This window comes from Saccopteryx leptura, chromosome 3, assembly GCF_036850995.1.
Source record: "Saccopteryx leptura isolate mSacLep1 chromosome 3, mSacLep1_pri_phased_curated, whole genome shotgun sequence".
In the NCBI taxonomy this organism is placed as follows: Eukaryota; Metazoa; Chordata; class Mammalia; order Chiroptera; family Emballonuridae; genus Saccopteryx; species Saccopteryx leptura.
This window is the reverse complement of record NC_089505.1, coordinates 117076140-117090442: the sequence shown is the minus strand read 5'-3', so window position 1 is coordinate 117090442 and position 14303 is coordinate 117076140. Positions and strand designations below refer to the sequence as shown.

The 14303-nt window shown below is 47.8% G+C and overlaps 1 protein-coding gene across 2 annotated transcripts; it reads right to left on the bottom strand.

Moving 5' to 3' along the window:
- Positions 1–6190: 6190 nt before the first annotated feature.
- Positions 6191–11921, bottom strand: ZNF691 (zinc finger protein 691). Of its 2 annotated transcripts, none has more exons than XM_066376038.1 (2): positions 11863–11921; positions 6191–7665 (listed from the first exon to the last, which is right to left on the bottom strand). In XM_066376038.1, the coding sequence occupies exon 2, from the start codon at positions 7654–7656 to the stop codon at positions 6802–6804; it is 855 nt and encodes a 284-aa protein (XP_066232135.1). In that variant the 5' UTR covers positions 7657–7665; positions 11863–11921; the 3' UTR covers positions 6191–6801. The 2 variants fall into 2 exon arrangements, with proteins under 2 accessions (XP_066232135.1, XP_066232134.1); XM_066376037.1 differs by having other exon boundaries at positions 6191–8425; positions 11863–11915.
- Between the last annotated feature and the right edge of the window lie 2382 nt (positions 11922–14303).

Genomic DNA, 14303 nt, shown 5'->3' with positions numbered 1-14303 from the left:
GTAGTCTGCAACCAGCAAAGCTGGGTTCCTGCAGGGAACAGCTAGTGAAAGGGGAAACGAAAAGGAGGGGAAGGCATACCTGCTTTCCTGAGGTCTAGGCCAGAAATGTCACGTACCATTTCTAATCATTTTCCATTGGCAAGAACTTAAATCATATGATTGTATCTAACTGCAAAGGACACTGGAAAATGTTGGTTAGTTAAAAGTCACCCTCCCAAAAATAGGTGAACAGATTTTAGAGGACAACTAGCAGTCTTCATAAGGACCTCTTGGATTGATCTATGACTTTTATTTTTTCCTTTAACATCTTTGTGTTTTTGCTCTATTTTAGGGCTTTTTTAAAATTTTATCTTCCAAGTAGTTTCTTGAATATCTTATTTTAGCTATCATTATGTTTAATTTCCAAAAGCTATCTCTTATTTTCCAATTGTTCCCTTACACTGGCAACCTTGTTTTATGGTGGTAGTGCCTTCTCAGATCTGAGGATATAATTAGAATTTCTAAAGAGTCTGCTGTGCCGTTACAACTCTATTTCCTAGAATCACTTATTCTGTTTGTCTCTCTTCCTGATGCTTCTAGCTGCCTTCATAACTCTGCCACTCCTGGTTGCCTGTTTATGAAATAACGGACCAAGTTGATCTATTTCAGTAATTTAGTTGGTTTCCTCTGTGGCTATATGTTTCTTCTGTTGCTGTATCTGTTTCCCTGATACAGTCACCCTCCTGGACAGAAAGGATGAGGAGGTTTCTGGTAGGCTTGATTCTAGGGTCAATGGGTGGGTGATTGCTGGAGGAATCGAAGGGTGGTTTGTAAATGTCAGAATAACAAAAGTTTTATTCTGGTATGCCAACACCATACTAAACATGCTGGACATTTCCCTAGAGATTTATTGGATTTCTATAAAATGAACCTTCTATGTTCTTGCTACATGTGCAGAAGCGCCTGTGTGTGTGTGTGTGTGTGTGTGTGTGTGTGTGTGTGTGTGTGTTGTTTGTCTGGAGGTAAGTGCCAGCTGCCCTCCATTCTGGAGCTGGGGGTGGGGCTTTGCAAGCATCAGCATAGAAAAACCTACGAACAGCCTAGTTTTTAGGCCTTTTTATCTGTCCTCAGTACTTGATAATTATGAACTCAGAGCCTCTCTGGGATTTTTCCAGGAAGACTGGCTGTCACTTCCATTGCCTACATCTGAGGTATGGCTTCCTTCAGTCTGTTAAGCCATCATTGTATGCCACCTACTTATATCCTTTTCTGCTGTTTTAGGGGGGTCTCAGAAGGGGAGACAATCACTTTGCTCAAACTACTGTCTTAAACCTTTAATCTTTACATGCTTTGCAAATATTCAAGAATGTTTATTTCTGCAACCGCTTTATGAGGTGAGGGCATGCTGTTAAATGGTAATTTGTTCTGCTGAGCTCCTTAATGTGTGTATGAAAATTGGCATCAGGGGCTGAGGAAGGCTGAACAGCTTCTTATAATAGAGTAAAACAACCTGGAGTTTCCAGGGCAATCTGGGAGAAAGGGCGAGAGGGCATCGAGGGGAGGAAGAGGAGAGGAAGCTAGTGGCATGTTGTGATGTAAACCCTTCCCCAAGATTCTCAGTCTCTCAGAGGGACTCTAAACTTACAAAATGCCTGATATGACAGAATTCCTCGGGGAAGTCAATGAAGGCTCTTATTTCTGTAACAGCACTAATGGGAACAAAACAGAGAAGGCCTGTCCAGAACCTTTGGCAAGAGGAGACCATAAAAGTATAAATCCCAGGAACCTGCAGAAAATGTGTAGAGGGTTTGAACTTCCCCATTCTGCGGAACTGGCAAGGCTCAGAGCTTGCTCTGGGTCAGGAGAGCCCCAGCTGGCGCCTGCTAATTTGACCCCCTTTAGTTCATCCTCCACACAAACTTGCGTGTTTTCCCTACAGGGTGATGTGATCATGACATTCTTCTGCTTTAAATTATTGTCCATAGTCCAAAATTATTTTTTAAGTTTTCAAGATTTAAAAAAAAAAAATTTATTGATTTTAGAGAGAATGGGGCAGAAAGAGAGAGAAACATCGATCTGCTCCTGTATGTGCCCTGACCAGGGATCAAACCTGCAACCATTACATATTGCAACAGTCCTCTAACCAAACAAACCATCCAGCCAGGGCATCACAATCCAAAATTCTTCATCCTGTCATCCAATACCCTTCATGACCTGGCCTCCATTTACCTTATCAGCTCCATCTGCTCCTCACAGGACACTCAACTACATCAAACATTTCGCTGTTCCCTAAACACTAAGCTTCCCTTCCTCTTCTTTACCTAGTAAACACCTATTCACTCTTCACGACCAAATTCAGTCATTATCTCAGCCTTCTCCTTCCCTCCAAAGAGTTGGCCATTCCCACCTGTGTCCGCTGACACCTTGATCAAAGGGAAGTTTCTCTTCCTCTGGGCTCCTTGAAGGAAGGACTGCATACTAACTTCTGGGTCCCAACGTCCAATATAGGCTGGGTTTGCACCCTCCCCTGGGCTCCCACAGAACCTGGGAACAGTGATGACAGCCATCATCCTGCACTGTAACTCCGAGTTTATGTGCCCATCTCCTGCACTCAGAGAGTACAGGAGCCATGTCTTCTTCATTCTCAATATTCCTAGTAGCTAGGAGAGGAGAGAGGAGAGAGGGAGAGGAGGAGGAGGAAGGGATGGAGGGGGGAAAGGGAGAAGGAAAAAGAGAATAAAGGAAAAAATAAAGGAAGTTAACAAAAAGGAAGTCAGGCCTGACTTTGGTGGCACAGTGGATAAAGCCTCAACCTGGAGCACTGAGGTCACCAGTTCAAAACCTTGGGCTTGCCTGGTTAAGGCACATATGGGAGTTGATGCTTCCTGCTCCTCCCCTCCCCTCCCCTCTCTCTCTCCTCTCTAAAAATGAGTTTAAAAAAAAAAAAAAAGTCAAAGCCCCAGGCAGTGGCACAGTGGATAGAGCATCAGTCTGGGATACAGAGGACCCAGGTTCAAAACCCTGAGGTCTCTGGCTTGAGTGCAGGCTCACCTGGCTTGAACATAGGGTCGCTGGATTGAATGTGGGATCATAGACATGACCCCATGGTTGCTGGCTTGAGTCCCAAAGGTCACTGGCCTGAAGCTCAAGGTTGCTAGCTTGAGCAAGGGCCACTGGCTTGGCTGGAGCCCCCAAGTCAAGGCACATATGAGAAAGCAATTAATGAACAACTAAGGTGCAACAACAAAGAATTGATGCTTCTCGTCTCTTTCCCTTCCTGTCTCTCTCTCTCTTGCTTGCACATGTGCACATGTGTGCTAAAAAAAAAAAAAAAAAAAGGAAGTCAGAGAGTGAATTATCTAGTCAAGACTGAAGTCTGGACAACAAAGAAATCCTGGCCCATGAACTTGGTCAACAAAGGGCAAATGACAGGATGACAGGCCCTGGCAGGTTTGCTCAGTGGTAGAGCGTCGGCCTGGCGTGCGGGAGTCCCAGGTTCGATTCCCGGCCAGGGCACACAGGAGAAGCGCCTATCTGCTTCTCCACCCCTTCCCCTCTCCTTCGTCTCTGTCTCTCTCTTCCCCTCCCGCAGCCAAAGCTCCATTGGAGCAAAGATGGCCCGGGCGCTGAGGATGGCTCTGTGGCCTCTGCCTCAGGCGCTAGAATGGCTGATTGCGGCAAAGCAACCCCCCAGATGGGCAGAACATCGCCCCCTGGTGGGCGTGCCGGGTGGATCTTAGTCGGGCGCATGCGGGAGTCTGTCTGACTGCCTCCCTGTTTCCAACTTCAGAAAAATACACACAGGCCCTGGCCGGTTGGCTCAGCGGTAGAGCGTCGGCCTGGCGTGCGGGGGACCCGGGTTCGATTCCCAGCCAGGGCACATAGGAGAAGCGCCCATTTGCTTCTCCACCCCCCCTCCTTCCTCTCTGTCTCTCTCTTCCCCTCCCGCAGCCAAGGCTCCATTTGAGCATGGCCCGGGCGCTGGGGATGGCTCCTTGGCCTCTGCCCCAGGCGCTAGAGTGGCTCTGGTCGCAGTAGAGCGACGCCCCGGAGGGGCAGAGCATCGCCCCTGGTGGGCGTGCCGGGTGGATCCCGGTTGGATGCATGCGGGAGTCTGTCTGACTGTCTCTCCCCGTTTCCAGCTTCAAAAAAATACAAAAAAAAAAAAAAGAAAAATACACACACACACAAAAAAAGGGCAAATGAGATTGGTCACCAAGTTATGTACCATAATCAAAGCAGGTGCCTTGTATATTAGTCCTGAGTCTTACTGGCAGCAGATTTCCAGAAAGTCACAGTAGTTGTCACTAAGGCTTTAGGCTGGAAGGACAATGATACCAAGCTCCCCACACCAAAAGGAGACAGGCAGACTTACTGTGGTCATGGGTATAAGATCTTGGCCTTGGAATCAGACAAACCTGATTTGAATCCCATGACAGTCATTAGATCAAATCATTTAACCTCTCAGAATTTTCTTATCCTGAAAATGTGCTACCCTACAGGACAGTTAGAGATGAAAGGTAACAGATGTCCAACAGCTGGTGCTTAGCAGATGTTTGATAGATGGCGGCTTTTTTTTTTTTTTTTTTTTTTTTAACACAGATATAGAGAGTCAGAGAGAGGGATAGACAGGGACAGAAAGACAGGAATGTTGAGATGATAAGCATCAATCGTTAGTTTTTCGTTGCGCATTGCAACACCTTAGTTGTTCATTGATTGCTTTCTCATATGTGCCTTGACTGTGGGCCTCAGCAGACTGAGTAACCCCTTGCTGGAGCCAGCAACCTTGGGTCCAAGCTGGTGAGCTTTTGCTCAAACCAGATGAGCCCGTGTTCAAGCTGGCAACCTCGGGGTCTCGAACCTGGGTCCTCTGCATCCCAGTCCGACACTCTATCCACTGCGCCACCACCTGGTCAGGCGATAGATGGCGGCTTTTATTATTAAGGAGTGTGAGAATTCATATATGAAAGTTTGGGTGACTGTTTTAAAAACTTTGAATGGAGATTTTCAAGAAGCGGGAAAATGTATGTGAAATAAAATGCTCTGTAAACTATAGTGTTGTATAAATGTCAGGAAATCATTTGGGAAATCTTCTTTTATAGTTGGAAAACAATACAGCTTTTGGATTTGAGCAGAAGTCGGTTCAGAAAATGCCCCTGCCATTTACCTGCCATGTCATTACCTGTCAGCCTGTTTCTGCAACTGCCATATGTGCATCACAGGGTCACTGTGAGAATTCAGTAGGGTGAGGAGTGCAAAGCTCCTGGGCACATCCGTCCTGGGTGGGTGGCAAGGTCCCATGTGATAGGCCTGGTTATGGGTGGTGTCAGTCCCAAGCATGGTCCCCAATCATATTCTGTCAATGGGCTACAATGAAGAGGAGCAGGGCCCAGGTTGGCAAGAAGTAGGGATGGGTCTTTTGTGTTTATTGGAGGAAATCTGAGTGGACCCTAAACTTCTATGTAGAAAACACTGAAATCGGCACTGTAGATCCAGGCCTAAACCAGGGCAGGAAGCCAGGAATGATCCCCTGCTAAATTGTCCCAGACCTGGGCACTAAATTATTGCAACTAAGGGCAAAGACTGTCATTATGGCTTCATCTTATCCCACCCTCACCCTCTACTCCCTGCCACTGTCATTTTTCCTAGGCACAGAAGAAATGCTCAATCAGTAATCTGAAGTTGAAAAGGTTGGTGCTAACTTCCTACAGAGGAAATAGCCTAGGGTCCAAACAAGAAGCCATACTAGCTCCCACCCCAAGGCAATCATTTGGTCCCAGGTAAGCCCAAGTGGCTCCTTCAGAGCCAACAGGTAAATGTAGTGAGAGAGTATCATCCAGAATCAAGAGGCCCAAATGTGAACTCTGGTTCTACCATGAAAATGCTGTGAGTTCACAGCAAGTGACTTCACCTTTCTTCATTTGTTTCCTCATCTTATTCCCTTGAGGGATGTTGTGACAACAAATGGGAATTTAAAAAAAAGTAAATGTAGCCAGTAGAATCTATGGCATATAGTAGATGCTCAGTTGTTACTTCCTTTCCTTTCTCCTTCCTCCTCCAAAGCCCAGAGATTCAGCCCGCTTTCCTTTGCTTTTCAGAGCAACCCCAACTGTGTCTTTCTTGAAATTCAACTCTCTTCCAGAGTAGCTGCAGAGAGACTATCTCCCCAGCTCCCCATTTCTTTGATGCCCCCAAATAAGTACACAGGTCCTTTTCATTGAAGGGTTTTACTGCTAATCACTTGAGAAACAGCTGCAGATAGGGGTGGGAGTAACAAGTCACACACACGGGGGAGTGTGAAGGTCCCTGGATCACAGCTCCCTGAGGGCTTCCCTTTCATTTCTGAGGCAGGACCTCAGACGTCTTCTCCAGGCCAACGAGGCCCATTCCACTGCGAAGACTGCTTGTCCCAGCCCAGTTGGGGCACAGCAGATGGGAATGAGCTGGAAGCCGCAGTGCACCCTAAGCAGCTCATACACGACTTGGAGGCTCTTCAGGGATGCCCACCCCACACGTACTTCCTCAAAGGCCAAGGACGGTCGCTCTAATGAAATGAGCATGTACGAAACCTACCCTATTCCTCTTCACCCCAAGGAGATGAAGCCAAGACCAGATCCTCTGACTTTCCAAGGCAAGAAGTTGGAAAGGAACAGGATTTTTACTCAGAGACCCTTCCCAGGACTTCCTGGAGATCCTGGCTTCCCAGGCACAGGAAACCATCTCCAAAGTGGAGCGAGGGGCTTGAGGGTGAGGGGGCAGAAGCAGATCCTACAGATCTCTCTATACTAGGCTGGGGTCTCTCACTCTCTCCCCCACTCTCCTTCAGCTGGAATCTTTCCCAGCCTGCTCTCCCATGTGTGTCTTCTGGTGGCGGATGAGATTTGAGCTCCGGGAGAAGTGTTTCCCACACAGAGTGCACCGGTAGGGCTTCTCCCCTCTGTGGGTCCTCTGGTGTGCCCCAAAGTTGGAGATATCGCTGAAGGTCCGCCCGCACTCGGCGCACTCATAAGGCCTCTCCCCTGTGTGGGTGCGGTGGTGTACCCCGAAGCTGGAGCTGTTGCTGAAGCTCTTCCCGCACTCGCAGCAGATGTAGGGCGCCGGCTCCAGGTGGGTCCGGTGATGCACCGCTAGCGTGGCGCTCTGGCTGAAGCTCTTGCCACAGATGTCACAGCGGTATGGCCGCTTGCCCAGGTGATCTTGCTGGTGCGTGGTGAGATCTGAGCGCCGCCGAAAGCTCTCCTGGCACTTGGGGCATTTGTAGTGCTTCTCTTCCAGGTGGATCCGCTCGTGCCGGATGCGGTTGGAGCTTCTGGAGAAGCTCTTGCCACACTCAGAACATTTGTAAGGTTTCTCGCCTGTGTGGATCCGCTGGTGTGTTCTCAGGTTGGAGGTATTATTGAAGGTTTTGCCACACTGGGCACAGATAAAGGGTTTATCATTGGCCTCAGGCCTCGAATGAGCAATGGGGTCCCCTGGCTGTCCAGTGGGGATGGTGACTTTCTGCCATGGCTTTTTTGGATGGATCCCTTGTGGCCCCTCCGACTGGCTCTCTTGTCCATGTTCTTTCTCCCCATCTGGGATTCGAAAACCCTCTGAGTCATCCACTCTCCAGGGTTTACCCTGCTCCCCTTCCTCTAGCACGCGTGGTTCCGGGTCCTGCTCCTTCTCACTGCCCATGTCTGAACCCTGGGAATGAACACAAATGGCCAACACCTTTATTCCTTGGGTCAGGCCAGGCCACAGGGAATCTTCTGTTCTGTTTGAAGGGGTGTACACCCTCCTCATGGACCCAGTCATCAGGAGTAACCTCAGTTCTTGCATAGAATGCCTTTACTTATTTTCAAGTGAACAAACTTTCGATATTTAAAGCTACCAAACCAGAACAAGAAGAAGGCACTGCTCTGTCCATCAACAGATGATATTTGTGCAATTTGAATAATATCATTTTTCTTTAAGATTTTTTCCATTGATTTGGGGTGGGGGGCAGAAAGAAGCATCAACTTGTTGTTTTACTTAGTTGTTCCATTTAGTTGTGTACTCATCGATTCCTTCTCGTACGTGCCCTGACCAGGGGTCGAACCCATGACTTCTGGTGCGCTGGGTTGACACTTTAGCCCGAGCCACCTGGCCAGGGCCTCAATTTTATTAATACCACTAAATGGTAACAGTCCAGACTAGAATTTACGTGCAAGTAAAGGAGCTTCCATTTTAGAATGAGTTCAGTTTTTCTGCCTAACTATAAGTTAACTGAAACTCCTTTTATTTTTCATCTTTTTTTGAAATATCTTCCTTAAAAGTATCCATTTATTTGCCTGCTTTCAAAATGAACGTCACAGAACCTCTAATTCTTGAGGCTCTCCTTTGGTACACGAGGCTCGGCTCTGAATCCTCTCAGGTGTTCTGCACCCTTCCCTTCCCTTCTTCAGAACTCATCATCATCCAGCAACTAAAGAGTTAACATCCGAGCCACTTACAACCTACTGCAGGGCCGGGGCCATGTCTCTTCTGATTGGTCAGTACACATTTCCATTTTCAAATACATATACAGCCATATGCATCCCCCCCACCCACACACATATTCACACCAGACACACCAGCCACATTCTCACACCACACATACATATCACATTCAGTCACACCTACACAGCCACACACAGACACCTACACACCTTCATACCACTCTCCACAGCACTCCAACACACACATGCATATCAAATTCACCATACTCAGTCCTTCCGCACATACAGCCATGCACACGGCTACACAATCTCACACCATACATACATACACTATATTCTTCTCTCATCAGACAATCACACATACACACAGCCACACACTCACATGCCACATTCTCACAAAGACAGACACATACACCATACTCCCTCCCTCCACAGCTTCTCACACACACACACACACACACACACACACTGCCTAGCTCTGGGCCTGCTGATGTGAACACTGGGACATGCTTACTAAGCTGCATACGTCCCTTTGAGGTCCTACAGCCAAGGACAGGGAGTAAGGGGATGAAAACAGTACTTCTGATAAGCGGAGAGGGTGGTGTTTCCTCTGGGCCTTGAAGGAATAACATTTCGAAAGGCAGAGTGGGCTGCTGAAGATACAGTGACAGGGACAAAGGGGTGAGGGAGGGCGGCACAGACCATGATAGGGCACTAATGATAGCAAATAAAAGACTGACCATTCCCTTCAAGCCAGCAAGTATTTTTGGAAAACAGCAAAATGAAGTCATGGAAAGGGCTCTGATTACATTTGGATCACAATGGCGACACACACTATCTTTATAACTCAGCAGATTCTTCAACCAGCCAGAGCCTGAACTCCCAGATCGCTGCCGTTGTGCTAACCTACCTACACTGCAGGACTCTGCGTTAGAGAGCATGCCCAGAACACGCTCAATGCTGTGTGTGGTACATACTAGTCATCCAGCAAACGGCAGCAACTATTAAAATTGGTGAAGACGCTACTTCCTAGACCTGTGGAGAATACAAGAACACTGACTCCTTTTACAAATTACAACCCCCTCCACACTCCCAGTCCCCCGGCCCCACAGCATGTCTTACCTTCTAACCCTGCATTTATTTATGTCTCCTATTTATTACCTGCCTCCCCTTCTAATGCACAAGACCCATGAAGGCCAGGGTCTCTGTTTTATTCACTAACATAACTCATTCCTCGAGTCCTAGCAGTCGGATAGAGTAGATCCTTAATAAATATTTGTTGGGTGAGCTGAATAAAGGAAGGACAGGCCTGTCTCCAGAACCCATGTCATGCTAGTGTCCACTCTCACCCACTGTTCCTCCGCGATCTCAATTCCTGCCCAGTCCCTCCTTTATGCCACCACACAATCCTGTACTTGCTTTACAGTGATATGCAATTATCCATTTACCTGTCTGTCTCCACTGGTAGTTTATAAGCAACTTGAGAGTTTAGGTCATTTTGGTAATCGCTTTCCACCACAAGACCCAGTGCTGCCTGGCCTGTGGTGGCACAGTGGACAGTGCTGACAGGGGAGGCTGAGGTCGCCTGGTGGAAACCCCGGGCTTACCTGGTCAAGGCACATACGAAAAGCAAGCAATGAACAACTAAAATGAAGCAACGTTGAGTTGATGCTTCTTGCTTCCCCCTCCCCTTGTAAAATCAATAAATAAAAATCTTCAAACCCAGTGCTCAAATGTTTTTAAATGTATCAGATCAGTGAATATTATCTTAATTCCCTCCCCCTGCCCACCCCACCTAGGGCTCCATGCAATGAGCTACACAGCCTCTACTCACTTCCAAACCTGCTACCCTGAGAACCTACACTTGACCAAGCTCTGACACTACCCAGGTCTGAAAGCTGGCTCAAAATAAGAGCAAAAAGATTTAGGATTGTGGTTATTACCCTCAAACAGTTTATGGTACAGTGCAGAAACAGGCCATGAACTCCAGAAACTCTTGTAGAGCAGAAGGTTAAGTTCCAGGGGACAAGAACTGTGCATTAGTAACCTTTGTTTCCACTCCTCAGTTGCCTCATATGGCACCTGGCATATTACACAGGAACCAATAATAGTAAGAGTTAAGTTTTAAGCTCATATAGCATGTGCAAGGCCCTGGACTAAGCACCATCTATGACCCATCTCATTTCATTCTCATAACTTATTTTAGAGATGAGGAAACTGAGGCACAGAGAAACTGTAACTTGCCCAAGGGCACAAAGCAAGTGAGTGGCAGAGCTGGGAACTATGTCCATCACTACAAAGCCAGTGCTTTTACTTACCACATTGGTGTTGAAGGGAGAGGGAGGGACGGAGAGAGGGAAGGAATAAAGAAAGGAGAGAGGGAAGGAGAAAGGAAGAAGTAAAAACAATGCCATGGGATTTCAGACAGGGGCATATCTCCCTGAAAAGATCAGGGGTCAGCAGGTTCATGGAACAGGTGGTATTCTAGCTAGGACTTGCAGGACGGGTTAGCAAGATGGAGACTCACAGAGATGGGGAGCCCACTACCCACTGAGAAGGCTGCGGCAGGTCTAAGTACAAAGGTACTTTTGTATCACATTTCAGAGATTTAGGGGGAAAGAGGCCCATCCAGCTTGTTTTCCCGAGAAGCTCAGAGGTATAAAGAGGACCAGAGTGGAAGTGATTCTGGCAGAGGAAGAACCAGGTCTAAACAGTCAGAGCAAAGATGGGGCTGGACTGATGCTGAAGGCCAAAGGCCTGGACTAGAGGGAAGAGCCCAAGCTGGAAGTTGGTCTGAAAGGCCAATATTTGGGTTCTTTAGGGTCAAGTCAAGAACTAGGGGGCGGGCGGGGGTTAGAAAAGGGGTAGAGGGTCTTGGAAAGGCCAGAGAAGGAACTGTACAGGGCAGCTGAGTAACGGGTCAGCAACATAGGAAGATCAAAGGAGTCAGAGGGTCGGAGGTGGTCAGGAGACAGGGCGCGGACGCTGCGATCAGAGGTGCAGGGGACCCGGGCCCATGATGCTGGGTTGCATGTTGCGGGTACGGGAGAAGCCCGAGGCGGAGTCCAAGGGTAGGTGCGTTCTGGGGAACAGGGACTAGGTTCCGAGTTGCTGGCGGGCTTGGGGGCGCGGGGTGGGAGAGAAGGGGCTGACCCCGAAGGTAAGGTCAGTGGCAGGGTGACTGGAGTCCTCAAAAGCCAACAGGAAAGGGCCGGAGAGTAAGAACTGGGACCAGCAGGGTAGCACGCCGGCCGAGGGAGGAGGACACGGGTCGGGATCGCAGGGCCCCATGTACCCCCACTAGGTCCCGGGAGCAAAGCCACAACCTCCGGCTCCCGGGAGAGATGGCCAGAGCCAAGCTCTGAGTCCCCGCGAAAACATGCCCGCCTCCCCCGCTGTGTACTCGGGCCCAACCCGAACGCACCTCACTCCCGTCGTTGGGTCAGGGACAACACAGCCTCGGTGGGCCGGGGGAGGAGCCGGAGCCGGAACCCGGAAAGGATCTACCCTACCTCTCCAGGATTGGTTTCTGAGGACTGTCTTTCTTTTCCATTGGCTGTACAAACTGCCACAATGCAAGAAAACCGAGCGGGACCACCAATAAGCTTTTGACTCCGGGGGTGGCCTGCTGGGAGTTGTAGTCCTGAGGAAGGTGGTAGACTCGGAGAAGAAATGTGCCAAGTGTGGAACCCAGCGATGGGTACTGCGTTTCGTACTAAGGTCGTCAGATTTTCTTCTGCGCTTCGGCCTTAAAAGCCCTACGGGCCCTGGCCAGTTGGCTCTGTGGTAGAGCGTCGGCCTGGCGTGCAGGAGTCCCAGGTTCGATTCCCGGCCAGGGCACACAGGAGAAGCGCCCATCTGCTTCTCCAACCCTCCCCCTCTCTTTCCTCTCTGTCTCTCTCTTCCCCTCCCGTAGCCAAGGCTCCACTGGAGCAAAGTTGGCCCCGGGCACTGAGAATGGCTCTGTGGCCTCTGCCTCAGGTGCTAGAATGGCTCTGATTGCGGCAAAGCGACGCCCCAAAATGGGCAGAACATCGCCCTCTGGTGGGCATGCTGGGTGGATCCCCGGTAGGGCGCATGTGGGAGTCTGTCTGACTGCCTCCCCGTTTCCAGCTTCGGATAAAATACAAAAAAATAAAAAATAAATTAAAAAAAATAAAAAATCCTACGTGCAGGGTGACTGGTCTGAGAAGTCGTGGGATATGTGGAGCTAACCTACACAACCTACATGTTGGTGACGCCTGTCGGTCCTGTACACATTCCACGAAGCCTAGAGTCCTGAGCCTCAATTGAGGTTCATAAAGGTTCATAATTTAAAGCAGGGGTCGGAAACCTATGGCTTGTGAGCCAGATGTGGCTCTTTTGATGGCTGCAACTGGCATGCAGACAAATCTTTAAAAAAATAATGTTAAAAATATAAAACATTCTCATGTATTACAATCCATTCATCTCCTATGGCTCATGTTCATGGTTGCGGTGGCTGGAGCCAATCACAGCTGTCCTCCGGGACAACACCAAATTTTTATTGGATAATGCATAATGTACACGGGTCGTTGTATGGCTCTCACGGAATCACATTTTAAAATATGTGGCATTCATGGCTCTCTCAGTCAAAAAGGTTCCCGACCCCTTATTAAAGTAAAAGTACTGTAGAACTGGAAAAGAATTTAAAGATCAACTAACACCATCCATTTGTCAGAGAAGCTAAGCGTTCCCTGTCCAAGAGCCATCTCCGGGTCTCCTAACACCCCTGCACAGGTCCTATGTTGCTAAACCTCATTGTTGCTCATCAGTCCTGATAGAACAAGACCACTAATGTAGATCAGGATTAGGATTTTTTTCCAGGTTTATTTTTTAAAAAGCCTAATTGAATAGATTGGCTAAAATTCTACAGGCTTCTCATATTGATATCTGCATGGTATTTCAGTACAAAGAGTATTGTTTGAGAGCTAGATAAAGCAGATTACAATCCCAGTTCTAGCACTTAGCCATTTGGAGCACCATTTTCTCTATAAAATCCCAGGCAGAGTTGTTGTAAGGATATATCAAGCTTCTGCCCCCATAAATGTCAGATCTCTTTTATTTATTTTTTTTACACAGAGGGAGAGAGAGAAAGTCAGAGAGAGGGATAGATAGGGACAGACAGACAGGAAGGAGAGAGACAAGAAGCATCAATCATCAGTTTTACGTTGCAACACCTTAGCTGTTCATTGATTGCTTTCTCACATGTGCCTTGACCACGGGCCTTCAGCAGACCCAGTAACCCCTTGCTCAAGCCAGCGACCTTGGGTCCAAGCTGGTGAGCTTTGCTCAAACCAGATGAACTCGTGCTCAAGCTGGCGACCTCAGGGTCTCGAATCTGGGTCCTCCGCATCCCAGTCCAACGCTCTATCCACTGCACCACTGCCTGGTCAGGCTGTCAGGTCTATTTTCTGCTGGTAAATTCTCCTGGGTGCAGCCAGTGTGAACAAGGTTAGTTTTAAGAGTGAGATAGTCAGAAAACTAAGTTTAAAACAATATGGATGAGTAAAATGAAGGTGAGCAATCGTCCTCCTTTAGGGAGGACAGTCCTTCTTTTGTACGTTCCATACTCCCTCGAAAAGGGTCCTCCTACATGTCCTCCTTTTTGATATTGGAAGACTATAAATGTCTGTATTCGATCAATGCAGTCAATCCATTGCATGTGATGTGACATATTTGTATCTAAATGAGTACTTTATTCTTATTATCATTAAAAATTAATAGGCATGTAAGCATAATTACAATATAAAATATTACAAGTGTTTTTATTATGCATTTATCATATCATAATGTATTATTGTTGCAATGAATAAAATGTATTTTATTTACGATATTTTCTTCAAT